This window comes from Hyperolius riggenbachi, chromosome 6 (genome assembly GCF_040937935.1).
Source record: "Hyperolius riggenbachi isolate aHypRig1 chromosome 6, aHypRig1.pri, whole genome shotgun sequence".
NCBI lineage: Eukaryota > Metazoa > Chordata > Amphibia > Anura > Hyperoliidae > Hyperolius > Hyperolius riggenbachi.
The window spans coordinates 262,723,702-262,749,862 of record NC_090651.1 but is presented as its reverse complement, the minus strand read 5'-3'; the positions used below and the strand labels follow the sequence as shown (position 1 = coordinate 262,749,862).

The 26,161-nt window shown below is 45.0% G+C and overlaps 1 protein-coding gene across 2 annotated transcripts in view; it reads right to left on the bottom strand.

Moving 5' to 3' along the window:
• Positions 1-204: 204 nt before the first annotated feature.
• LOC137522728 (uncharacterized) overlaps positions 205-26,161 on the bottom strand; it is a 44,279-nt gene continuing 18,322 nt past the window's right edge. For both annotated transcript variants that reach the window (XM_068242788.1, XM_068242787.1), the window contains exon 2: positions 205-4,128. In XM_068242788.1, the coding sequence (XP_068098889.1) occupies positions 2,699-3,634 (936 nt within the window). In that variant the 5' untranslated portion in view covers positions 3,635-4,128 and the 3' untranslated portion in view covers positions 205-2,698. The remainder of the gene's footprint in view (positions 4,129-26,161) is intronic.

The window sequence follows — 26,161 nt, the reverse complement described above, 5'->3', positions numbered from 1 at the left end:
TGTTTGAAGCAGAAAGAAATAAGAAAAGGGGATACATGGCAGTGACTGCAAGCCAGATAACTAGATATTAAGGTGTTGGGGAGCTTGTGGGCCCTGTGGCGCTTCTTAGTCTAATAGCAATCAGTGTGTGCCGGCTGGGGTGGGAGGGATGGGGGGGCGCACTTTGGTGTCTCAGCCTTGGGTGCTGGAGGACATTGTCCCGGCTCTGGTTTACAGATTATAGCAGCACTTGAACACTGAGATCATTTTGACTATACAGAGTCAGTTTAGCCCTGTGGAGGCCGTAGGGAAAGTTTGGGACATATTACTCAAGTAGAGACCAGTACAAACAACAACTTGTTTACTATTAATATAGGCATAGTTTGACAGCTTTAACTTTACATGCTGGCATTCAAATGCCTATTTCTAACAAATATGGTATAACATACACAGTGCTGTGCAATAAACAATGCAAGCATATTGCATTATGAATAAAGCTAATGTAAAGCTATTTTAAATGGATTTATTGTGAGTGAGTACATTACCACTTTATTTCTAGGGAGGTTACACTTTTTAGTGAGTATTCATGGGACAAACCTTCAGTGAACACCTAAACTCTAATTATGGACTTTGCTTTCAATGAGGGAAAAGTATATTCTGTTTTCCTCACTGCCCACAACTCAATTGATATTGCATGCCATGCAACTTAAAGGATAACCAAGCAAAAGGAAAGGATATCCCACTACACCATGGGTGGATGTAAAAACGTTTTCTTCCTTTATTAGCACATCAGTAGACACACAAAAAGCTAACGCGTATCGGAGCTCAGGAAGGCCCCTTAATCATAGCCAGAGGCGGGACAAGGTCCTCCAGCACCCAAGGCTGAGACACCAAAGTGTGCCCCTCCATCCCTCCCACCCCAGCCATCACAAACTGATTGCTATTAGACTAAGAGGCGCCACAGGGCCCACAACCTCCCCAACACCTTAATATCTAGTTATCTGGCTTGCAGTCACTGCCATGTATCTCCCTTTTCTTATTTATTTCTGCTTCAAACGCAATTAGGAATGACAGCTGAATGAATTATGCGCCCCCTCCTACACTGCGCCCTGAGGCAGGAGCCTCTCCAGCCTATGCCTCGGCCCGGCCCTGATCATAGCTAACATGTACAAACACTTCACAGGTTTAAATACTCAGGCACCCACCCTCCATAGGTGTGGCTAGCCTCTTAAAGCAACAAATACAAAAATGCATATAAAATGACCAGGTCAAAGTACAAACATTAAAAAACCAATGATGACATGGTTAAGCATCAAGATATACAGTTGAATGACAGACATATACTCAACTACAATTCCATATATGGTGTTATCTTTGTATAGTAAATAAGGTATATAATATACACTGGAGCATGAATAAGAGATGGGAAAAAGGGAATGGAAAGGGAGAAATGGAAGAAGAGGGGGGGGGGGGAAGGGGGAGGGAGGGGAGAAAAGACAGGGGGAGGGAAGAGGGAAGAATTACCATCTTACATCATATGTCAAATTAATATCCAATCTGGAGTTTAAGCCCAAAGGCATGCGTGTGCCCAATCTCCATATCCATAGGGCCTCACGTTTCAAAAGACATCTGTGTACGTCGCCCCCTCTAGGTGGGCGTACAACCCTGTCTACACCCTGAAATGAAAAATGAGTCATATCCCCCTGATGCTCCCTCAAAAAATGTTTAGAAACACTGGAAACTTGGGTAACATAAGCCTCATTCCTGATGCACCTGCCCGCCCCATTATAATGTTCGGAAATACGTTGTCTTAAAGGGCGGGTGGTACATCCCACATATTGTAGCCTACAACTAGTGCAGGTGATGAGATAAACTGTATTGCTAGAATTGCAGTTTATGTAGAGCTTCATATCGAATCTCTCTCCATTGGAGACCGAGACAACGTCCCGTGTCTGGTTATGAACCCGGCAACACCTACAGGTGCTATACCCGCACCTAAATGAGCCTTTACAGGTTAGCCACGTTGGGACCGGCCTAGGAGAGCTGGAGAAAAGGCTCGGAGAAAGACGAGTTCTCAAAGTAGGGGCAGGGCGTGCAGAAAAGGCACATCCCCCCTCCAGAATCTTACGGAGCCTGGGGTCCGCATGGAGGACTGGCAAATATTTCTTCACAATGCTGACCACCTTATTGTACTCCAAACTATAAGGAGTTGTAAAGGTCAAATTTCGTCTTTGTCCTGTCCTCCTCCCAGCACCCACGCCCAGCAGATCCCGGCGGTTCCTGCGCACAACCTGTTGTCTCGCCTTGTCTATCAATTTTTTGTTATATCCCCGTTCCCGAAGCCTCCTCTCCACCAGATCCAGCTCCTGCTCCAAAGCATCAGGATCAGAGCAGTTACGAGCCACTCTTACCATTTCCCCATAGGGAATTGCCCTCAGTGTATGGTTCGGATGGCAACTAGAGGCCAACAAAAGAGAGTTGCCAGCACAAGCCTTTCTGTAGGTCTTTGTGACCACCCTGCCCAAAGCCTGTGACCCACACAAAGTCAAATCCAGATAATCAATCTGGGTGGAGTCGCTGCACATCGTAAAAGACAAATTAAATTCATTGTCATTACAATATGCAAGGAAATCGGGCAGGGAGTCACGGGGACCCCCCCATATCATCAGCAGATCATCTATGTACCTCCCATACCAAAATATGCTTTCAAAAAAGGGGTTCATCTCTCCAAAGATGCGGAGCTCCTCCCACCATCCCATGAACAAATTCGCCAGGGATGGGGAGAATTTTTCTCCCATCGAAGCTCCGCACCTCTGGAGATAAAAAAAACCACATCAAACAAAAAATAATTGTGGGCCAATAGATGATCCACCGCCAACATGAGGAGGTCCTTAACACCCGCAGGATAAGAACCATATTTCTGGATGTGGAAGTCCAGTGCCTTGAGGGCAAGACCATGGGGAATGGAAGAGTAGAGGGCAGTAACGTCCATGGTAACCCATGTGTAGTGATTGGACCACTCCAGGGATTCAAGGCTGTTTAGTAAGTGGGTGGTATCACGCAGAAAACCTGGTAACCGTCGGACCAGCGGTTGAAGACAACTATCAACCCACTGGCCTAAACGCTCCCCCAAGGAGCCGATGCCCGCAACAATGGGACGGCCCCTAGGGGGAACGTCCGGTTTATGAACCTTGGGGAGGTGATGGAAAATGGGGACTATTGGTGTCTCCACCATGAGATAGTCCCTCTCTTTTTCCGAGAACACTCCCAAGGAAACCCCCAGATTCAAAAGTTTTTTAAGTTCAACCTGAAATCGAGCCGTGGGGTCTCCTGGTAGGATCTGATAAGTCTCCTTATCATCCAGCTGGCGCAAAGCCTCCGCCCTATACATTTCTGAGTCCAAGACGACCACAGCCCCTCCTTTGTCGGCATTTCGAATGACAATTGAGTCATTGTTCTGGAGGGACTGGAGTGCGTCATGTTCTCGTTTAGTAAGGTTTGGGCTTGCTCTGGAAGTTTTCTGCAATTGAACCAATTCACTTTCCACCAAATCCTGGAACGTATCCACTGCTGTGGTTCTGGCCTGGACAGGGTAGAAGAAAGGATTGGAAACGGCTACGGGGCCCACGGCCGCCCCGGCGACTGGGCCGGCCATCACCGGATAACCGAAGTGACGTGTCACATGATGAGATAGACATGGGTATGTACAGTGCCAAGCACACTAATACCTATGCTGTGTTCCTTTTTTTCTTTCTCTGCCTGAATGAGTTAAATATCAGGTATGTAAGTGGCTGACTCAGTCCTGACTCAGACAGGAAGTGACTGCAGTGTGACCCTCACCTATAATAAATTCCAACTATAAAACACTTTCCTAGCAGAAAATGGCTTCTGAGAGCAGGAAATAGATAAAAAGGGTCAATAGTTCATAGATTTTAGCTCTGGCATACTTCAATGGACGTGTCATTGAACAAAAACAATAAAGCAGTGAAAACTTAAAAAGTAGATTTAAACATAATATAAAACTGTGGAATATCTTAAAAAGTCATTTTTAGGAGAAGGAAGATAGATAAAATATTTTATTTCATTTGTTTATTTTCGCTTCAGGTGTCCTTTAAGGTGGAATCCTTCCCTTGATGGTTGAAAGGCATCCTAGTGGGACAGAAAGAGGATTAAAGGTGAACAAACTGTAACCGGTAGTTTGCATGCAATTTTTAGGTAATGTACTCTCCAACTTTATGAGCCAACAAACAGGGACACCTTTAGGACATTGGGATATTCAGATAGATTATCATTCAGCCAATTAAGATGGGTGACCTAACCTGGAGGGGTGGAGCTGGATAGACAGCAACCAATGAAAGGGAATTATAACCTTTTTATGATTGGAGAGCTGCAAATTCTTCATGCCCTTCATGAGTAGTTGGTATACAATGAAACATGTTGGACTGAGCTTACATGGCAACTAGGAAGTAAGGTCCACTGCTCCCAGGAACTCAGAGGGAGACAGACACCACTAGATGCCCTACCTGGGAGTAGTGTTGGGCGAACAGTGTTCGCCACTGTTCGGGGTTCTGCAGAACATCACCCTGTTCGGGTGATGTTCGAGTTCGGCCGAACACCTGGTGGTGTTCGGCCGAACTGTTCGCGTTCGTCCGAACGGCTCAATTCCTGGCCGAACCTGGCCGAACAGGGCCCCTGTTCGGCCGAACAGGGCCCTGTTCGGCCGAATACGGCCCCCCTATGGGGTCGCAGGCATAAGGGGGGAGCATGCCCCGATCGCGGGGGGGGTCGGAAATTCCCCCCACCCCCTCCGCTAGCGCTCCCCCCTCTGCCCGCTTCCCCATACAAAAGTTTAAGCAAAGTACCTGTATTAGTGGAGGGCCTGGCAGTGGCACTGTGGAGTGAGGAGGAGGAGTCCGGAGAGTGACGCGTTGAGGGAGGCCGGGCAGCGAGCGTGAGGTCAGAGAAAGGGCGGAAGTACCACAAGGGTACTACCGCTGAACCGCCCGCTGCCCGGCCTCCCTCAACGCGTCACTCTCCGGACTCCTCCTCCTCACTCCACAGTGCCACTGCCAGGCCATCCACTATTACAGGTACTTTGCTTAAACTTTTGTATGGGGAAGCGGGCAGAGGGGGGAGCGCTAGCGGAGGGGGTGGGGGGAATTTCCGACCCCCCCCCCGCGATCGGGGCATGCTCCCCCCTTATGCCTCCGACCCCATAGGGCCCCCAAAAGCAGGATGTTCGGGAAGTTCGGGGTTCGGCCCGAACATGCCGAACATCTCGGCCATGTTCGGCGAACTTTCCCGAACCCGAACATCCAGGTGTTCGCCCATCACTACCTGGGAGGTGCACAGGGGAGAGCCTGTCACTAAACTCTATACATAGTGTAAACCTTGTGACATGTGAGTGCATTTTAATAATAAAGAGTTTGGTGTTTACTGTGTTATCTTATGGTGGGTTCTTCGTTATGAGGCAAACTATTAAGAGGCAGTGTGAATTTGTGAAGACAGTGAAGCTGGCCACAGGGTTGTGGGACGCCTGATATGAACCCAGATGCTTGGTTGGACCTATTTAATAGAGGTCCTACCCTTAAGGGTTAGACAGACTTCATTTGGATATTTTGGTGAAGGACCACACAGGATATGTTTTTCATTTAAACTGGTGTTTAAAAAAGGTTTAAAGAAACAAGAAAAAATAATCAAATTTGCTCAGTGCACATAACATCTGTACTCATGTAAAGCCACTAAGACATATAACTGTGGAGGGTTACGTCTAGCGTTGCCTTACCTATAGAAAACAGCAACTATTTTCAGACAAGATCCAAAATAAACTTATTGTAATCACGCAGGTCTGCTGGTGGGAAAGTATATGAAATATAGATATTGCCAATAGCAAAGCCTACAAATAGCTTCAGAATGAACACAATAACTCACACTCTAAAATATGTGATAGGATACAATAGATAGAAAAAAATGATAATTAAATAAAAATAAAGTAGTCACCTGGAGTTGGGGTTATCATATCCTATTCAAATGGAAATTAGAAAATCTAATTAAATTCCTAATGCTGCTTCATATAACAAGTGGTGGGAGTGAACTACCGACATTTTGAGGGAGATTTAATCTGGCCAGGGGTGGGGGGATATAGTAGAGGGTAGCAGTGGAGCTGTGCATTTGGGACTAATCATATTTTTTAAAGTGAGGTATTGCTCAACAGTGCAACTAAGGAGTTTGTGGCTAGATCCACCTGTGAGCTGAGGTAGTCTACATCTGGTGAGAATCCAGACAGAGGGGATGTGGTTTTGCACAAGAGAGTGGCACTAACTATCACAGTCACCTGGACACTGGGGTGTAGTGAAAATCTATTGAACCTTATGTGGAGTTTGTATCTTTTGTTTCCAGATATGCATGGAGAGCGCAGCAGTAACGATTGCAATAAATCAAGTTTAAGATTGCCAAAGAGGGACAACTGGATAGTGATAATGAAGTGATATGCTGAATCAAACGCTGGATTTCCTTCTAAAAGCCATTAACTCCTCTGGTGGTATGATTACTTCTGGAGTTTAGGGTCTAAAAGTGGTAACAACTTTTTACATGCGTTTAGACCCTAAAAGCAGGAAGCTATCATGCCGCTAGAGAGATCTGCAGCAGCCCCTCACTTTCCCTGGATCCAGCTCTGCAATTCTCCCTGCATCCACCAGACCCCTATAGTGAGATCGCCTTTTCTCACTATGACAACAGATGGTGATCTCACCAGAGGGACCGAGAGCCTGCAAGAACTTAAATAAAAAAGGCTGCCAGTGTCTGGATACTAGGGGAGGTGAGTTGAAATGCCGCCACACTGCACTGTCTTTCCAAACCTCTCAGCAGCTACCACATGTCGGGCTCGGAGGTTACTGGTCTGAGCTGCAGATTTCTGTCTCTATGAAAGAATTCATAAGCAAAATATATAGTTTAGAATTCAACCCACATTGCTCCTTTAGTCTTTAGTTTTCTTTCATATTAAAATAAGAACTACATAATTTTAAAAGATTGGAAAAAAAGGTTTAGAGCTGGCAAAACACGTAATAAAAGAGAGAAAGAGATTTTGTTCCCAAGAACTTATGGGGGGCAGTTGGAGATCAGGAGGGTTTGTGGTTGTTTTGTGCACAGATCTACAAGCCAATTGTTGCAATGTAAACTTGTAATATAAGCCATGTGGGTTAGGGAAAGCTTAAGAAAGCAATGGGAATGCTTACTGAAACCCCAAATTAACTTGTAAATTAGGCCTTTAGTGTACCTGCTAGCATATCTTAGTTATTTTTCTGGGCAGATGTATGTAAATACGCTCTCACTTTCCCCTGCGCTGTCATGAATGCTAAAGTAGTATAATTACGCATTTATGCACAGCAGGCTATTGTTTTTCAAAGTAGATAAGGTCTGGTGAAATTTCACCCGGTAGCTCCAAGGACAGATCTGCATCAGATATTTCTGTTGTGCTTGGTTTTACCCCTAGCTCCGCTATGTTATTTTGGTTCTCTCATAGTTTTCGAGAAGCTGCTTAACTGATCTTCAGCACTGCTGTTAACTCTGCAGGAAATAGCTCTCCTGCTGGGCCTGAGGGGTTTTGATATGTTTTAAAATATCATTTTTGTTTTTAAATTGCTGGAATGAAATACTTGAGGATTGCAAGAAGCACTCTTTAATAAGTTCACTCTGGGAGGAAAGCTTAGCAAGTTTTTCTTTTTTTTTTTTTCCCCAAGCAAATAAAAAAACACATTTGCCAGAGTCATCAGTTCACTAAGATCCAGTCTACAGTCTGTCAGACATGTGTTTGTGTATGCAGCCCAAGAGTCGGAACCTGCCAAGGCCTCGTATAAAGTTTTTATTATACCTTAGATTTTTTTTAATATGCCAAACAGGAAAGACATCCAAAGTTAATGCTGATGTAGCTCTGTAGTTGGCATTGTCCGTTATCTAAAGCCTCCCTTTCAGCAAAATCATTTCCCTACTGATTAGAGTTGGGCCGAACCTCCGATTTTAGGTTCGCGAACCTGGTTCGCGAACTTCCGCGGAAGGTTCGGTTCGCGTTAAAGTTCGCAAACCGCAATAGACTTCAATGGGGATGCGAACTTTGAAAAAAAAAAATAATTATGCTGGCCACAAAAGTGATGGAAAAGATGTTTCAAGGGGTCTAACACCTGGAGGGGGGCATGGCGGAGTGGGATACATGCCAAAAGTCCCGGGGAAAAATCTGGATTTGACGCAAAGCAGCGTTTTAAGGGCAGAAATCACATTGAATGCTAAATGACAGGCCTAAAGTGCTTTCAAACATCTTGCATGTGTATACATCAATCAGGTAGTGTAATTAAGGTACTGCTTCACACTGACACACCAAACTCACCGTGTAACGCACCGCAAACAGCTGTTTGTGTAGTGACGGCCGTGCTGGACTGGTGCGCACCATGGCGAGAGTGCAGGTTTTGGTGGCTTTACAGCCCATATGGTCGCCTGGCTGATGTAGCTCCGGGTTCACAGAACAGGTATGCAGTGGCAGGTTCACTGAACACAACAGGTATGCAGTGGCAGGTTCACTGAACACAACAGGTATGCAGTGACGGGTTCACTGAACAGGTATGCAGTGGCAGGTTCACTGAACAGGTATGCAGTGGTGGGTTCACAGTACAGGTATGCAGTGGTGGGTTCACAGAACAGGTATGCAGTGGCAGGTTCACTGAACAGGTATACAGTGGCGGGTCCACTGAACAGAACAGGTATGCAGTGGCGGGTTCACTGAACAGGTATGCAGTGGTGGGTTCACAGAACAGGTATGCAGTGGTGGGTTCACAGCACAGGTATGCAGTGGTGGGTTCAATGAACAGGTATACAGTGGCGGGTCCACTGAACAGAACAGGTATGCAGTGGCAGGTTCACTGAACAGGTATGCAGTGGTGGGTTCACAGCACAGGTATGCAGTGGTGGGTTCACAGAACAGGTATGCAGTGGTGGGTTCACAGCACAGGTATGCAGTGGTGGGTTCAATGAACAGGTATACAGTGGCGGGTCCACTGAACAGAACAGGTATGCAGTGGCAGGTTCACTGAACAGGTATGCAGTGGTGGGTTCACAGCACAGGTATGCAGTGGTGGGTTCACTGAACAGGTATGCAGTGGTGGGTTCACAGCACAGGTATGCAGTGGTGGGTTCACAGCACAGGTATGCAGTGGTGGGTCCACAGCACAGGTATGCAGTGGTGGGTTCACAGAACAGGTATGCAGCCAGACAGGAACAAGTTAAGCCTAACTAATCTTTCCCTGAGAGACAGTCTGCAGCAGCTCGCCCTACTCTCACTAACGCAGGCAGCACACGAGTGACCGTAATGGCCGCCGCTGCCTGCCTTATATAAGGCGGGGTGGGGCTCCAGGGGCTAGTGTAGCCTAATTGGCTACACTGGGCCTGCTGACTGTGATGTAGAGGGTCAAAGTTGACCCTCCATGTGCATTATGGGGCGAACCGAACTTCCGCAAAGGTTCGTCTGCGGGACGCGAACGCGAACCACTGAAGTTCGCATGGAACCGTTCGCAGGCGAACCGTTCGGCCCAACTCTACTACTGATATAACCCACTCGTTCCTCTACATAGACAATAAACAAGTGTTATGTTCATCCTTAGTAGTGGATCAACTTCCCATAATGTGGTTTGCAGGGTCAAAAAGGAACCTACAGCCAGCTCTCTACACTGGCCTTCCAAAAAAGGACTTGTACCGCCTAGAGCTGATACAGAATACTGCTGCCAGACTGTTAACCAACCAACCCCGTCACTTCCACATAACAACAGTGCTGCACTCCCTTCACTGGCTACCTATAAAATGGAGGGTCCTATTCAAGATCAGCCTTCTGACATTTAAATCACAAAATAATCTGGGCCCTGGATAGTGGATACATGAAAGAAATGTTACAGCTGTGCAGCGATCCCTGCAGTCTCGGATCTAGGTTCTAATAATCTAGTCATACCCAGAGTTAGTGTTGGGCGAACAGTGTTCGCCACTGTTCAGGTTCTGCAGAACATCACCCTGTTCGGGTGATGTTCGAGTTCGGCCGAACACCTGACGGTGCTCGGCCAAACCGTTCGGCCATATGGCCGAACTAAGAGCGCATGGCCGAACGTTCCCCGAACGTTCGGCTAGCGCTGTGATTGGCCGAACGGGTCACGTGGTTCGGACCCGAACGCGCTCTGATTGGCCGAACGGTCACGTGGTTCGGGTAAATAAATACCCGAACCACGTCATATCTCCTCCATTTGTCTGTGGGTTTAGCTTTGGGTAGGCAGGCAGGGTAGTTCGCGCTCCAGCCACGCTAGCCAGGGTCCCCCCTGTCATTGTGTCACTGCTGGGAACAGTAGTACACCGCTTGCTCAGCCACACTATATAGCATTCTGTTTACTGCCACTCTGTGTACCTCGCTCAGCCACACTATATAGCATTCTGTTTACTGCCACTCTGTGTCTGCTGGGAATAGTAGTACACCGCTTGCTCAGCCACACTATATAGCATTCTGTTTACTGCCACTCTGTGTACCTCGCTCAGCCACACTATATAGCATTCTGTTTACTGCCACTCTGTGTCTGCTGGGAATAGTGGTACACCGCTCGCTCAGCCACACTATATAGCATTCTGTTCACTGTTCTGTGTCTGCTTGGAATAGTGGTACACCGCTCGCTCAGCCACACTATATAGCATTCTGTTTACTGTTCTGTGTCTGCTGGGAATAGTGGTACACCGCTCGCTCAGCCACACTATATAGCATTCTGTTTACTGTTCTGTGTCTGCTGGGAATAGTGGTACACCGCTCGCTCAGCCACACTATATAGCATTCTGTTCACTGTTCTGTGTCTGCTGGGAATAGTGGTACACCGCTCGCTCAGCCACACTATATAGCATTCTGTTCACTGTTCTGTGTCTGCTGGGAATAGTGGTACACCGCTCGCTCAGCCACACTATATAGCATTCTGTTTACTGTTCTGTGTCTGCTGGGAATAGTGGTACACCGCTCGCTCATCCACACTATATAGCATTCTGTTCACTGTTCTGTGTCTGCTGGGAATAGTGGTACACCGCTCGCTCAGCCAGAGTATATAGCATTGTGTTTACTGCCACTCTGTGTACACCGCTCAGCCAGACTATATACCATTGTTTACTGACACTCTGTGTACACCGCTCAGCCAGACTATATACCATTGTTTACTGACACTCTGTGTACACCGCTCAGCCAGACTATATACCATTGTTTACTGCCACTCTGATTCTGCTGGGAACAGTAGTACACCGCTCGCTCAGCCAGACTATATAGCATTGTGTTTACTGCCACTCTGTGTACACCGCTCAGCCAGACTATATACCATTGTTTACTGACACTCTGTGTACACCGCTCAGCCAGACTATATACCATTGTTTACTGAAACTCTGTGTACACCGCTCAGCCAGACTATATACCATTGTTTACTGCCACTCTGATTCTGCTGGGAACAGTAGTACACCGCTCGCTCAGCCAGACTATATACCATTGTTTACTGACACTATATAGCAGACTATATAGCATTGTGTGTACACCGCTCAGCCAGACTATATACCATTGTTTACTGACACTCTGTGTACACCGCTCAGCCAGACTATATACCATTGTTTACTGCCACTCTGATTCTGCTGGGAACAGTAGTACACCGCTCGTTCAGCCAGACTATATAGCATTGTGTTTACTGCCACTCTGTGTACACCGCTCAGCCACACTATATAGCATTGCGTACTCTGCCAGTCAGTGTGTATATTGCTGGGATCAGTAATACTCCACTCACCGTCAACCACTATATGAGCTCAACATGAGTTCCCCAGAGACCTCCGCTGTGAGCAGCACTCCCAACAACAGCAACAGCCAACGCCCCACGCAAGCTATAACATCCACCCCAGCAGCCAGTGGTCAGCAGCAGCCCTCCCCGGAGGAGAACGTTGTGTCCCTCAGTCCGTCGCCAGAGCGATTAATGAGGGCTGCCATTGAGGAGATGATGGGGCCTGATGTGGAGGAGGAGGTCTGGCTCAGGCCAGCATCCCAAGTTAATGTTGAGGACGATGGGGGGTCTGTGTCTGGGGATGTTGGGGTGGCAGAGGTGGTGGGTGGGTCAGACTCAGGAGAAGAGTTGTATGATGAGGATGATGATCGGGACCATCTGTATGTGCCTCAGAGTCCGACCCCGGAAAACATGTTGTATCGTGTGTTTAGGTACTAAAATCTGCGTTCCCTCCCAGTAGTGTTGGGCGAACAGTGTTTGCCACTGTTCGGGTTCTGCAGAACATCACCCTGTTCGGGGTGACTATATAGCAGACTATATAGCATTGTGTTTAATGCCACTCTGTGTACACGGCTCAGCCACACTATATAGCATTGTGTTTACTTCCACTCTGTGTCTGCTGGGAACAGTAGTACACCGCTCACCCGCCACTGTATAGCATTGTGCTCTGTGTCACTGCTGACAATAGTGGTACACCGCTCACCCACCACTGTATAGCATTTCTGTACTGCCACTGTACTGCTGCCAGTCAGCGTGTACTTTAAGGATAAGTGAAATGAGGAAGAAATCCGGTGAAAGAGGGAGGGGCAAGGGAAGAGGTGTTTCCCCTGACGGTTCACGTACAGGCCACAGGGGAGCACCCAAGAAAACCCACTCAATACTGCCCATGTTGTCCAGGACAACAACCCTCACAGATCCAAAAGAACAGGACCAGATAATTACTTGGATGACCTCTCAAGCGTCCAGCAGTGGGTTAAGCAGCACCAGCACATCACGCACGAGGTCCGAGTCCTCAGCCAGTTAAAGTCTGGGCTTTCTTTGAAGACTGCACTGAGGATGTTACCATGGCGATTTGCAAGGTGTGCAAGACCCGCCTGAGCAGGGGGAAAAGTATTAACAACCTCTCCACCACCAGCATGAGCCGCCACATTCTATCCAAACATCCCACTCTGTGGGCAAACGCGGCAGGACAGGGTACCACCAGCAACACTGCCTCCCTTGGGTTCACCAGACTCACCACCAGACCCGCCTCAGCAGCAGCAGTAGCCCAGCCATTGCGTGGTTCACAACATTCACAAACATCAGACGATGCTGACACTGTCACTTTCCGGACTAGTGCTCTTGAGGTCTCCCAGTGTTCATCAAACACAACAACCAACAGCCCTTCGGTGTGCAGCGCTACGGTTGAGTTGTCTGTCTCTGAGATGTTTGAGCACAAGAGGAAATTGCCAGCAAATGACCCCCGGGCCGTGGCAGTAACAGCCAGCCAGCATAGCCAAGCTTCTGGCCTGCGAAATGCTGCCATATCGAGTGGTGGAGACAAACAGCTTCAAGGGCATGATGTCAGTGGCCATCCCACGTTACGTGGTTCCCAGCCGCTACCACTTTGCGCGCTCTGCAGTGCCTGAGTTGCATGAGCACGTGGTCAGCTAAATAACCCGAAGCTTGAAGAATGCCGTTGCCTGCAAGGTTCACCTCACCACTGACACCTGGACGAGTGCGTTCGGCCAGGGTCGATACATCTCCCTTACAGCGCACTGGGTGAACCTTGTGGAGCCTGGCAGCGATTCCTCACCTGCTACGGCGCGGGTGTTGCCCACGCCGCAAACAGCTGGATAACAACAGCAGCACCTACCTCTCTGACTCCTTCTCCTCCAACGCATCTCAAAGCTGTACCTCATCCGGAAATGCTAACCCAGCACCAGCAGCAGTAGGATCGTGGAAGCAGTGCAGCACAGCTGTTGGCATGCGTCAGCAAGCGTTGCTGAAGCTGATCTGCCTTGGGGATAAGCAGCACACAGGGGAGGAAATTTGGAGGGGAATAAAGGAACAGACGGATTTGTGGCTGGCACCGCTGGACCTGAAACCGGGCATGAAGCTAGACACCTGGCACGAACTGGCAATGTACGCAATAGAGGTGCTGGCTTGCCCGGCAGCCAGCGTTATGTCGGAACGCTGTTTCAGTGCTGCCGGAGGCATCATCACAGATCGGCGTATCCGCCTCTCCACAGAAAATGCAGACCGTCTGACTCAAATTAAAATGAATCAATCCTGGATTGGAAACGACTACGCAACACTCCTGGACCCCAACCAAGTAACATGACCGATGAACATCTGGGATGGTTTAGCGTTTCCGGTCCCTGTTTATTGAACCTCTCATCTGTATTACATTTATGACTGCATGGCGGCAAAAAGCATTGCTGCTATATCCGCACGCTTTTTGTCCTCATGCAAGGCCTGGGTTGTTGTGTCTCACAAAGCGTGGCCTTCTCCTCCTGCGCCTCCTCCTGTTCCATCACGTGTGCTGCTGCTGCTGCTGCTGCTGCTGGGTTACCGTTGCCGGTCCCTGTTTATGGAACCTCTTATCTTTATTACATTTATGACTACATGGAGGTACAAAGCATGCTATCCGCACGCTTTTTGTCCTCATGCAAGGCCTGGGTTGTTGTGTCTCACAAAGCGTGGCCTTCTCCTCCTGCGCCTCCTCCTGTTCCATCACGTGTGCTGCTGCTGCTGCTGCTGCTGCTGGGTTACCGTTGCCGGTCCCTGTTTATGGAACCTCTTATCTTTATTACATTTATGACTACATGGCGGTACAAAGCATGCTATCCGCACGCTTTTTGTCCTCATGCAAGGCCTGGGTTGTTGTGTCTCACAAAGCGTGGCCTTCTCCTCCTGCGCCTCCTCCTGTTCCATCACGTGTGCTGCTGCTGCTGCTGCTGGGTTACCGTTGCCGGTCCCTGTTTATGGAACCTCTTATCTTTATTACATTTATGACTACATGGCGGTACAAAGCATGCTATCCGCACGCTTTTTGTCCTCATGCAAGGCCTGGGTTGTTGTGTCTCACAAAGCGTGGCCTTCTCCTCCTGCGCCTCCTCCTGTTCCATCACGTGTGCTGCTGCTGCTGCTGCTGCTGGGTTAGCGTTGCCGCGTGGTCCCTGTTTATTGAACCTCTTATCTTTATTACATTTATGACTACATGGCGGTACAAAGCATGCTATCCGCACGCTTTTTGTCCTCATGCAAGGCCTGGGTTGTTGTGTCTCACAAAGCGTGGCCTTCTCCTCCTGCGCCTCCTCCTGTTCCATCACGTGTGCTGCTGCTGGGTTAGCGTTGCCGCGTGGTCCCTGTTTATTGAACCACTTATCTTTATTACATTTATGACTGCATGGTGGTACAAAGCATGCTATCCGCACGCTTCTTGTCCTCATGCAAGGCCTGGGTTGTTGTGTCTCAAAGCGTGGCCTTCTCCTCCTGCGCCACCCTCCTCCTGTTCCATCACGTGTGCTGCTGCTGGGTTAGCATTACCGGTCCCTTTTCCTGGAACCTCTTATATATATTACATTTATGACTGCATGCCGACAAAAAGCATGTTACCTGTGCAAAGAAAACAGACATTTCCCGCATTTAAAAGACAGTTTTCCCTTTGAAACTTTAAAATCGATTTTCTCAAAAACTATAAGCTCTTTTTGCTAAATTTTTTTTCCTCTTGTACCCACTCCCAAGGTGCACATACCCTGTAAATTTGGGGTATGTAGCATGTAAGGAGGCTTTACAAACCACAAAAGTTCGGGTCCCCATTGACTTCCATTATGTTCGGAGTTCGGGTCGAACACCCGAACATCGCGGCCATGTTCGGCCTGTTCGGCCCGAACCCGAACATCTAGATGTTCGCCCAACACTACCCAGAGTCCACTTGGAAACTTTTGGTCCCAGAGCCTTCTGTCATGCTGCTCCTACGTTTGGAACTCCTTACCTCAGCAGGTCAGGACAGCTCCATTCCTAGATGTGTTTAAATCCAGACTGAAATCCCACCTGTTCAGTTTGGCATTTGCAGAAATATAACTTTTGTTGTGTGAAGACTTCATCCTACTACCAATTACTGAATCTGAGAGAGCCTAAGCGCTTTGAGTCCTATGGGAGAAAAGCACTATAGAAATGTTATTGTATTGCATTGTATTGTACCCAAAAGCTTTTGCAGAAATGCAAATCCTGGCACAATCATGCATTTGCAAACATGATGTTAAACACCATGTTTAGACATTATGGGACTAGTAATTTCAGCTTGTGAATGTATGCAAAAGTTCACTAATTCACTAACCCTGATGTGCATGCACATATGAACACGTTCACTGGGGACTAACTCCACCCCTATCCATAAAAAAATGAATGCTCTCTAATCCTTAAAGAGTAACTGTCACGAAAATCTTAAGATATAAAACACATACAAATAAGAAGTACGTTTCTTCCTGAGTAAACTGAGCCATAAATTACTTTTCTCCTATGTTGCTGTCACTAGTAGTAGAAATCTAACATTACCGACAGGTTTTGGACTAACCCATCTTCTCATAGTGAGGTTCTCAGGGTTATCTTTATTTTTAAAAGCACTTAGTAAATGGCAGTTGCTCTGTCCAACTGCCACAATAGTGTACGGTGAGCAGGGAGGCTGGTCATCATCTTTGTATTAATCATTTTAAGGGAATGTCTTTATAAAGAATAAAGGCCATGCTGAGAATACCCCATGAAGAGATGGACTAGCCCAAAACCTGTTGGTAATGTCAGATTTCTACTACTTGCTGTAAGTGACAGCAACATAGTAGAAAAGTCATGTATGGCTCATTATACTCTGGGAGAAATGTACTTATTATTTGTATGTGTTTTACATTTTAAGAGTTTCGCGACAGTTACTCTTTAACCATTTAAGCCTATCTAGATGAACATCCTCGTCCAGATAGGCTGTGCTCACTCCTGCGGGCCACACATGCTCCCGCTGCCGGCCATTATCCCAACGATCAATGAATGGGATTATAGATCCCATTCATTGATCGAAGTCCTCCACAGAAAAACCGACAGCCTCTTATCAGAGGCTGCGGTTTTTCTGAGTAACAAAAATTTCCTGTCCTCCTAATGCTTCCTGGAAGCATACAATCACGCTTCCAGGACTTTTTGACTGTGGCCATCTTGTGGCCAAATAGTAAAACTACCGTATATACTGGCGTATAAGATGACTTTTTAACCCTGAAAAATCATCTGAAAAGTCGGGGGTCATCTTATACGCCGAGTGTCAGAATGTCAGGTCTGGTCAGGGTGCCGTATGTCAGGCAGAACTGTAATTACCTTATGCTGCAGTCATCCGGTAATAAGAAAGATAGATCGCATTCTCCGTTTAAAAAATAACTTGTTGTAACAGCTTCTTGCGAGCAGCCACTCGCACGGGAAGCAATGCAGCTTCCGGCGTCACCTGACTTGTGACATGTGCGCTCCACAATACAACCAGGCAATCTCTTCCGGCGTGAGCCTCATCAGTGGAGCGCACACGTCACCAGTCAAGGGACGCAGGAAGCTGCACTGCTACCCGTGCGAGCGGCTGCTCGCAAGAAGCTGTTACAACAAGTTATTTTTTAAACTGAGAACGCGATCTATCTTTCTTATTACCGGAAGACTGCAGCATAAGGTAATTACAGCTCTGCCTGATACCCGGCACCCTGACACTCCTACTATGGGGTAGTCTTATACGGCGAGCATACCCCAACCTCTACATTTTAACTGGCAAAGTTGGGGGGTCGTCTTATATGCCCAGTTGCCTTATACGCCAGCATATACGGTACACCCACATCCATTGTTTATTAAATAAATACATTTTTTTTTTTACATTTAAAATTAGCTGTTTACCTTTCACACCAAAAATTACCCAAATAATTTTTTTTATAAAAAAAAAATACAATAAAAAAAAACAAAAACATAAATCGTTACCTAAGGGTCTGCACTTTTTAAATATGCATGCCAAAAAAATATATTAATATAATTTTTTTTTAAATTATGGGCTTGTAAGTAGTGATGGATGCAAAATGAAAAAATGCACCTTTATTTCCAAATAAAATATGGCCGCCATACATTGTGATAGGGACATCATTTAAATGGTGTAATAAGCGTGACAAATGGGCAAATAAGATACATGGGTTTTAATTATGGTAGCATGTATTAATTTCAAACTATAATGGCCAAAACTGAGAAATAATGATTTTTTTCCATTTCTTTCTTAATATTCCTGTTAAAATTGATTTAGAATAAATTAATTCTTAGCAAAATGTACCACCCAAAGAAAGCCTAATTAGTGGCGGAAAAAAACAAGATATAGATCAATTCATTGTGATGAGTAGTGATAAAGTTATTGGCAAATGAATGGGAGGTGAATGTTGCTCAGAAGCAAAAAATAAACAACCCTGTGGGCTTAAAGAGAAACTCTGACCAAGAATTGAACTTTATCCCAACCAGTAGCTGATACCCCCTTTTAAATTAGAAATCTATTCCTTTTCACAAACAGACTATCAGGGGGCGTTGTATGACCAATATTGTGGTGAAACCCCTCCCACAAGAAAATTCATAGTACGTACTCCTGGCAGTTTCCTGTGAACCTTGCTGCATTGTGGGAAATAGCTGTTTACAGCTGTTTCCAACTGCAAAAAAACATGCAGCAGCTACATTGCCTGCCAACAGTAAAAATGTCACCATGTAATAAATGTCAGAATGTAAATCAGGGATTTAAAAGATTTTATAATGGGCAAACACTGACTAAATCATTTATACATAATTCTTGTAAAAATGAAGTACTTTTTTATTACATTATTTTCACTGGAGTTCTTCTTTAAGTGGTTAATAGTGTGGTCACAAGGTATGTTTTGCTCCTGCTGGTTGGTTCCCTTTCTTCTTGGAGGACTGCCTTCTAATAAGGGGTGTAGCTAACTGACATTCACCCTCCCTCCCATTGTGATTTGTGTGGTATGCGGAATACAGTTATGATCACATGAAACTTGTGTAAACTTTCTCAGGGTTCAGTGTGAAAATAGGCTTAAGTTTAACTGATATCAGTATTTCAATATTTTACTATCATTTGTTTTCCACTTCAATAGTAGAATATCAGTCAATTTACCAATATTCTGCTTTCGGCTTTTCCAGGTGCCCTTTTTGATGTACGCGTTCCAATACAACATTCAGAGAGTGGAAACATTATAGAGACTCCGTAACAAAAATTGCATCCTGTTTTTTATCATCCTACAAGTTCCAAAAGCTATTCTAATCTGTTCTGGCTTACTGCAGCACTTTCTGCTATCACAGTCTCTGTAATAAATCAATGTATCTTTCCCCTGTCAGACTTTCCCTGTCAGACTTGTCGGCCTGTGTCTGGAAGGCTGCCAAGTTCTTCAGTGTTGTGGTTCTGCTATGAACTCCCCCTTCCAGGCCCCTCTATGCACACTGCCTGTGTATTATTTAGATTAGGGCAGCTTCTCTCTTCTCTCTTATCTTTTACAAGCTGGATAAATCGTCCTCTGAGCTGGTTGGGCTTTCACATACTGAGGAATTACAGTCAAGAGCAAAGCTGTTTGCTGGAAGAAAAGAGCAGCCTGAAACTTCAGTGCATGAGAGATGCAGGGGGAAAGAAACACACAATGATCTCTTGAGATTCAAAAGGAAGGGTGTATATAGCCTGTTTGTGTATGGATGTATTTTCTATGTGTGGACATACTGTACATCAACCTACTTCCTGTTTTGGTGGCCATTTTGTTTGTTTATAAACACACTTTTTAAAACTGTTTTTAACCACTTTTAATGCGGCGAGGAGCAGCGAAATTGTGACAGAGGGGAATAGGAGATGTCCCCTAACGCACTGGTATGTTTACTTTTATGCGATTTTAACAATACAGATTCTCTTTAAGTAGTTGCAGATAATAAAATTAAATAATAGACATATATAGTTTACATGTTTTTGTCAACTAACTTAAACGCCCTATTCAAACATGGACACAATACTGAAATGATTTAGCATGGAGCTACTGTATGTTAGAGAATAGTACAAATATGTCATGTTACAGAATTATAAATTCATGATCTCATTATTATCCTCTTTAAAACAGTAGGTAGGTAATACTAAGGCAAAACTTGTTTTAATACGTTATTATTGTGGCGGTAGGATACTGCGTAAACCCACATTTATTTCACTTGCTGTAAATTTTATTGTTGGAAATAAATGTTATTGCAGCAGATCCAGACTAATTATGCTCAGTATCCCCTACCTAATGAATAATTCAGGCACTGTGCAATAAAATATGGAATCACGCAGCAAATAAATAGCTTTCAATAATATATTGTGTTTCTCATAGAATTATGATCCTCCTTACAAGCTTCCTTACAGACATGCATCAGCACTGGAAGTGGTCAATGAGATACTAATAGTTACAGTTTTCATGCAAATGTAATGCAAATTGTATGTAGCTTGAAATTGAGCCAATCAAAGTCAGCAGAAGTTGCATTTGTGTGTCCCTCTTCCAAGCTGCATAATATTTGGAGGCTTGTTTGCATTATTTATTTCTAGTTGACCATCTCTCAGGGCTCGCTCACAATAGGGGCGTTTTTGAAATTTTTTAAGCACTGGCAATTTTCAAAATCACCCTGAAAGCGCTTGTGATTCTCTATGAGAAAGTTCACATCTTAGCGGTTTGTTTCTGATCCGCTCACAAAAGTGGTGCTTGGGCCATTTTTGAGGTGATTCTGCCTCAATGGAAGGTATACAAAAACGCTCACAAAATAGCTTTGTGCAGCGAGTGCGTGAGCATTTTTAAGAAGAAATACATTGTATTTATTCTTTTCCGGATCAAAGAGTTCACTTCCTGTCTGCATGAGGAAGTGAAAAAACACAATTGCTCTGCAAAAGCACATAGAAAAGCACTTAACAAAAACGTCCAACACACAGAAATTGAGAAAAAAAATTAGTCAAAAAATCCTTAGGCCTGGAACCCACTAGGAGCTCTTTTCTGAGCGCTTTGTGATTTGAAAAGCTCTTGCTAATGTAATGCTATGGGTGTGATCCCACTTGAGCCATGTCATTATATGAAAATCTCCCCGTAGCATTGCATTAGCAAGAACTTTTGCAAATCGCTAGCAATTAGAAACGGCTGATAGTGGGTTTGAGCCCTAAGGCCTGGAACCCACTACAAGTCGCAAAGCGCTATCGCAATCGCTAACATTTTTACTGAGCTTTTTGTAATTGGTTTCATGAGTGTTTTCCGGCGATTTTGATTAAAATGTATAGCATTTTTGAAGCCATCGCGATTGGCGATTTGTAACTAGCGCTTTTCAATTTGATTGGTTCATTCACTATATATATATATATATATATATATATATACATATATATATTTTTTTTTATTTTTTTTTATTTTACCCTGTGTTTTGTTAGGAAAACTGGAATTTTTAAAGTGGCCTACATACCTGATTGGCTGACTGGCTCCATGTGTCCTTGAATTGTCATGAGTTGGCGTCAATTGTGTTTTGGGTATATAGAACTATATTTTAAATGTATATAAAATTCTATTAAGAGCAAAAATATGTTCACTTTTTTTTGTTTTTTTTAGTTTGTCTTTTTTGTTTAACTGTACAACAACCACAGAAATAAAGTGTGATTTTTATGTAAAGGGATACAAAGTCTCAAACCAAATAGCCACAAAATTCTAATCTTAGATCAGCTTATCCTTTATCAGGACATAAATGTGTACAAATTGTCTTCTTTCAGACTATAACTGGTAACCACTTGACAACTGAGGGTTTTTACCCCTTTAGGACCAGAGCAATTTTCACCTGTCAGCGCTCCTCCCATTCTTTCGCCAATAACTTCATCACAACTAATCACAACGACTTGATCTATATCTTGGTTTTTTTCACCACCAATTAGGCTTTCTTTAAGAAGTACATTATGCTAAAAATTATTTCATTCTTAACACATTTTAATTGTAATAATAAGAAAAAAAATAAAAAATTCATTATTTTTCAGTTTTTCGCCCATTGTAGTGTTAAAATAAAACATTCTATTGTGTATACAACCCACACATTTAATTTGCCCATTTTTCCTAGTTATTGCAATGTTTAAAATATTTCCCTAGTACAATGTATGGCGTCAATATTTTATCTATATATATAATAGAGTAAGTGCCTCAACCTTCAAGCAAGAAGAAGAAGTAGTGCCCTGCCCCCTGGGCCGGTCCAAGCAAGAAGAAGGGGCTGTTCCAAGCAAGAAGAAGAAGTAGTGTCATATCAAACCAAGGGCAAAGATAGATAATTTGCATATTCAGTAGCAGTGCATTGTGGGTAACCACAAATGTTCACTTATAGCTGAATTATTGCAGATTTGCTTCTGTTTTAAGAAGGAAAATTACACCAAGCTTTGTTTTTTTTAGTAGGAGGGCTTTTGGTCCCTTTTATCCCTCTATATACATTCTTAATAGTTTGGGTCACCCTGAGCTGCTTGGTTACTCTGTTGTACTGGTCCAAGCCCTATCTCATACAGCCATATCAATCCCTGCCATGTACAGATGAGAACCAAACATCTGAAATAGGCTGTCACATGTGGGTTTGATATGACTGTGTAAAACCTAAAGCTATAGGCTTGCTTGACTTACCAAGGGTGAAAAGGAATCATTTGCATATTTAGTGGTGGTGCATTGTGGGTAATCACAAATGTTCACTTGTAGCTGAATTATTGCAGATTTTCTTCTGTTTTAAGAAGGTAGATTACACCAAGCTTTGATTTTTTTTAGTAGGAGGTCTTTTTGGTCCCTTTTATCCCCCTATACATTCCGAGTGGTTTGGGTCACCCTGAGCTGCTTTGTTACTCTGTTGTACTGGTCCAAGCCCTATCTCATACAGCCATATCAATCCTTGCCATGAACAGATGAGGACCAAACGTCTGAAACAGGCTGTCACATGTGGGTTTGATATGACTGTGTAAAATTTAAAGCTATAGGCTTGCTAAACACCAGTGGCTCTGGATGCTTGCTTGGCTTACTAAGAGTGAAAAGGAATTATTTGCATATTTAGTAGCAGTGGCTTTGGTGGTAACCACAAATGTTCACTTATAGCTGAATTATTGCATATTTCCTTCTGTTTTAGGAAGGCAAATTACACCAAGCTTTGCTATTTTTTAGTAGGAGGTCTTTTTGATCCCTTTTATCCCCCTATACATTCCGAGTGTTTTGGGTCACCCTGAGCTGCTTGGTTACTCTGTTGTACTGGTCCAAGCCCTATCTCATACAGCCATATCAATCCTATCCATGTACTGATGAGGACCAAAAGTCTGAAACAGGCTGTCTACATGTGGGTTGGATATGACTGTGTAAAATTTAAAGCTATGTGTTTGCTATACACCAGCATTGCTGGCTGCTTGCTTGGCTTACCAAGGGGGAAAAGGGGTAATTTGCATATTTAGTAGCAGTGCATTGTGGGTAACCACAAATGTTCACTTATAGCTGAATTATTGCAGATTTCTTTCTGTTTTAAAAAGGCAAATTACACCAATACAGTGTGCGGCATTGCAGGAAGTGACGACAGTGGAACGCATGATGAAACACGGAAGAGGTGAGTCATCCCTGCCCGCTGCCTCTTACTAATAGTGGCGGCTGCTACTGTGCTTAAGCTGGAGGGGGAGCGCACATGGGGGACCCAGGTGAGAGGGGGGGTTCCTGCTGAGCTTAAGCAGGAGGGGGAGTGCACATGGGGGACCCAGGTGAGGGTGGGGTTCCTGCTGAGCTTAAGCAGGAGGGGGAGTGCACATGGGGGACCCAGGTGAGGGGGGGGGTTCCTGCTGAGCTTAAGCAGGAGGGGGAGTGCACATGGGGACCCAGGTGAGGGGGGGGGGGAGTGCACATGGGGACCCAGGTAAGGGGGGGAGTGCACATGGGGACCCAGATAAGGGGGGAGTGCACATGGGGACCCAGGTGAGGGGTGGGGTCCTGCTGAGCTTAAGCTCAATGTAGAGCACACATGGGGGACCCAGTTGAGGGGGGTCTAACCCTGCTCCCCGCCACTGTGCCCAATACCCCCTTCCTGCCCACTACCCTCTTATGTGGCGTATGCTACGCCGCGGGTCGGCTAGTTTTGAAATAAAAGTGCATTTTTTTTTAGTTTGTGTCCATCACTAATTATAAGCCTGCAAATTAAAAAAAAATCATAGTTTTGTACGCTCTTCACATACCTATTAAAAAAGTTCAGTCCCTAAGGCAACTATATATATATATATATATATATATATATATATATATATATCTATATATATATATATATATATATATATATATATATATATAAATGTTTGAGTACTATGGGGAGTGTGGGAAGGAAATGGTTAATTTTAGATGTAAATGTAGGTGTTTTTATTAAATAAAATGCTTTTTGATGTAGATTTACTATTTGGCCACAAGATGTTTAACTGCGTTCCCATTCATTGATGTCCCCGCTAACCGATGGGAATGGAACTTTGGCGGCCGTAGTTCTTCAGGTGAAGTGTGCCAGGCGATTATACTGCACCTGGTGCATTAAGTAGTTAAAGCATTTTTAATTTTTACAAAAACAACAGCACAATTCTATATAATACAGAATTTGGTAAATATGTTTTTATAAGTGAAACATAAGTGCTTTTTACTATATATTCAAAATGTGTAAGTTTGAGCAGAAGTAGGGCTTTCAGCACATGTTCTGCAAAGCATCTCGTGCATAAATGTAAATGGCAACTGTAGGGAGAGGTATGTGTAGATTGAAATATTATTTAACCTTTTCAGCTATACCAGTTTCCAGGCCAATGGGCTGGTATTTTTATCTGCATAAGTGTCTGAATAACAACAGAAACAAGACTGCATCACATCTAGAGATGGCTCGAACCTCCGATTTTCGGTTCGCAAACCTCGAACGCGATCTTCCGCAAAAGTTCAGTTTGTGCAAACTTTTGCAAACCGCAATAGACTTCAATGGGGAGGCGGACTTTGTAAACTACAAACATTTATGCTGGCCACAAAAGTGATGGAAAAGATGTTTCAAGGGGTCTAACACCTGAGTTTTTGCATGGTGGAGTGGGATACACGCCAAAAGTCCCGGGGAAAAATCTGGATTTGATGCACAGCAGAAATCCCATTACATACTAAATTGGAGGCCTAAAGTGCTTTAAAACATCTTGCATGTGTATACATCAATCAGGTAGTGTAATTAGTGTACTGCTTCACACTGACACACCAAACTCACTGTGTCACGCACCGCAAACAGCTGTTTGTGTAGTGACGACCGTGCTGGACTGGTGCGCACCATGGGGAGAGTGCAGGCGATAGCTGTTTTCAAGCCCATATGGTCGTTGGGCTGAGGTAGCTCAATGACAGAACAACAGTGACTGTCCAGCTGATCAAATTTGGTCTGTCCACAATGAAGCAGCGACCTTATTATCATGGGTGTGCCCCCCCCCCTCGAGACACTCATATAGCCGGCGGTCATTGCTTCATTGTGATTATGCAAGCCCCTTCATCGCGGCAAGGTAACGATCACGAAGGGGAATTGACACATGTACATGCCTTTTGTTTTGTTGTTGCAGTCGCAGTGCAGCCAGAAAAATTAGGCAGGCATTTACACGCACCAGAAAAATTATTATAGCAATTCAGGAATCCACCTGGAGTCCTGGACCGTGTTGGTGGTGGCGGAGAAGGCAGTCAAGCGGCCTGCAGGCAGAGATGCTGTGTAGGGACCGACTTAGTCTTGGGGCATGCAGTCACACGGCGTGCAGGCAGAGATGCTGTGTGTGGGGACTGACTTAGTCTTCGGGCAGGCCTGACCGTGCTTTGCAGACTAGGCATCCATGGTCAGATGGACCCTTGACCCAACGCTGTGTGCCAGAGATGACACCACTTGCCTTTCAACATCACGGTGCAGTTTGGGTATCGCCTTTTTTGAGAAATAATTGCGTGATGGTATTTTACACTGCGGTCTGTGGCTTTGCTTTTGTGTGCTGCTTTTCCTCAGGTGGTCATCCCATTGCAGTTTGTGCTTTGTAATCATGTGCCTTTGTAAGGTAGTTGTCCCTACATGGGTCTTAGTCTTTCCACTGCTCAATTTTTGGTGGCAGAGAGTACAGATGGCATTGCTCTCATCTGAGGCAGACACACAAAACAATTTCCACACCACTGAGCCCTGGGATGGTGGCACTTTGGTGATGGCTGCCGATGGAGTGTTAAGTGGGGTGCCAGAATCAGAGCAGGAGGAGGAAGATATGTCACTCTTCCGTGCGGAAGCTGAGGAAGATGAGGTGTTCTGTGTTAAATAGTCAACTACGTCCTGAC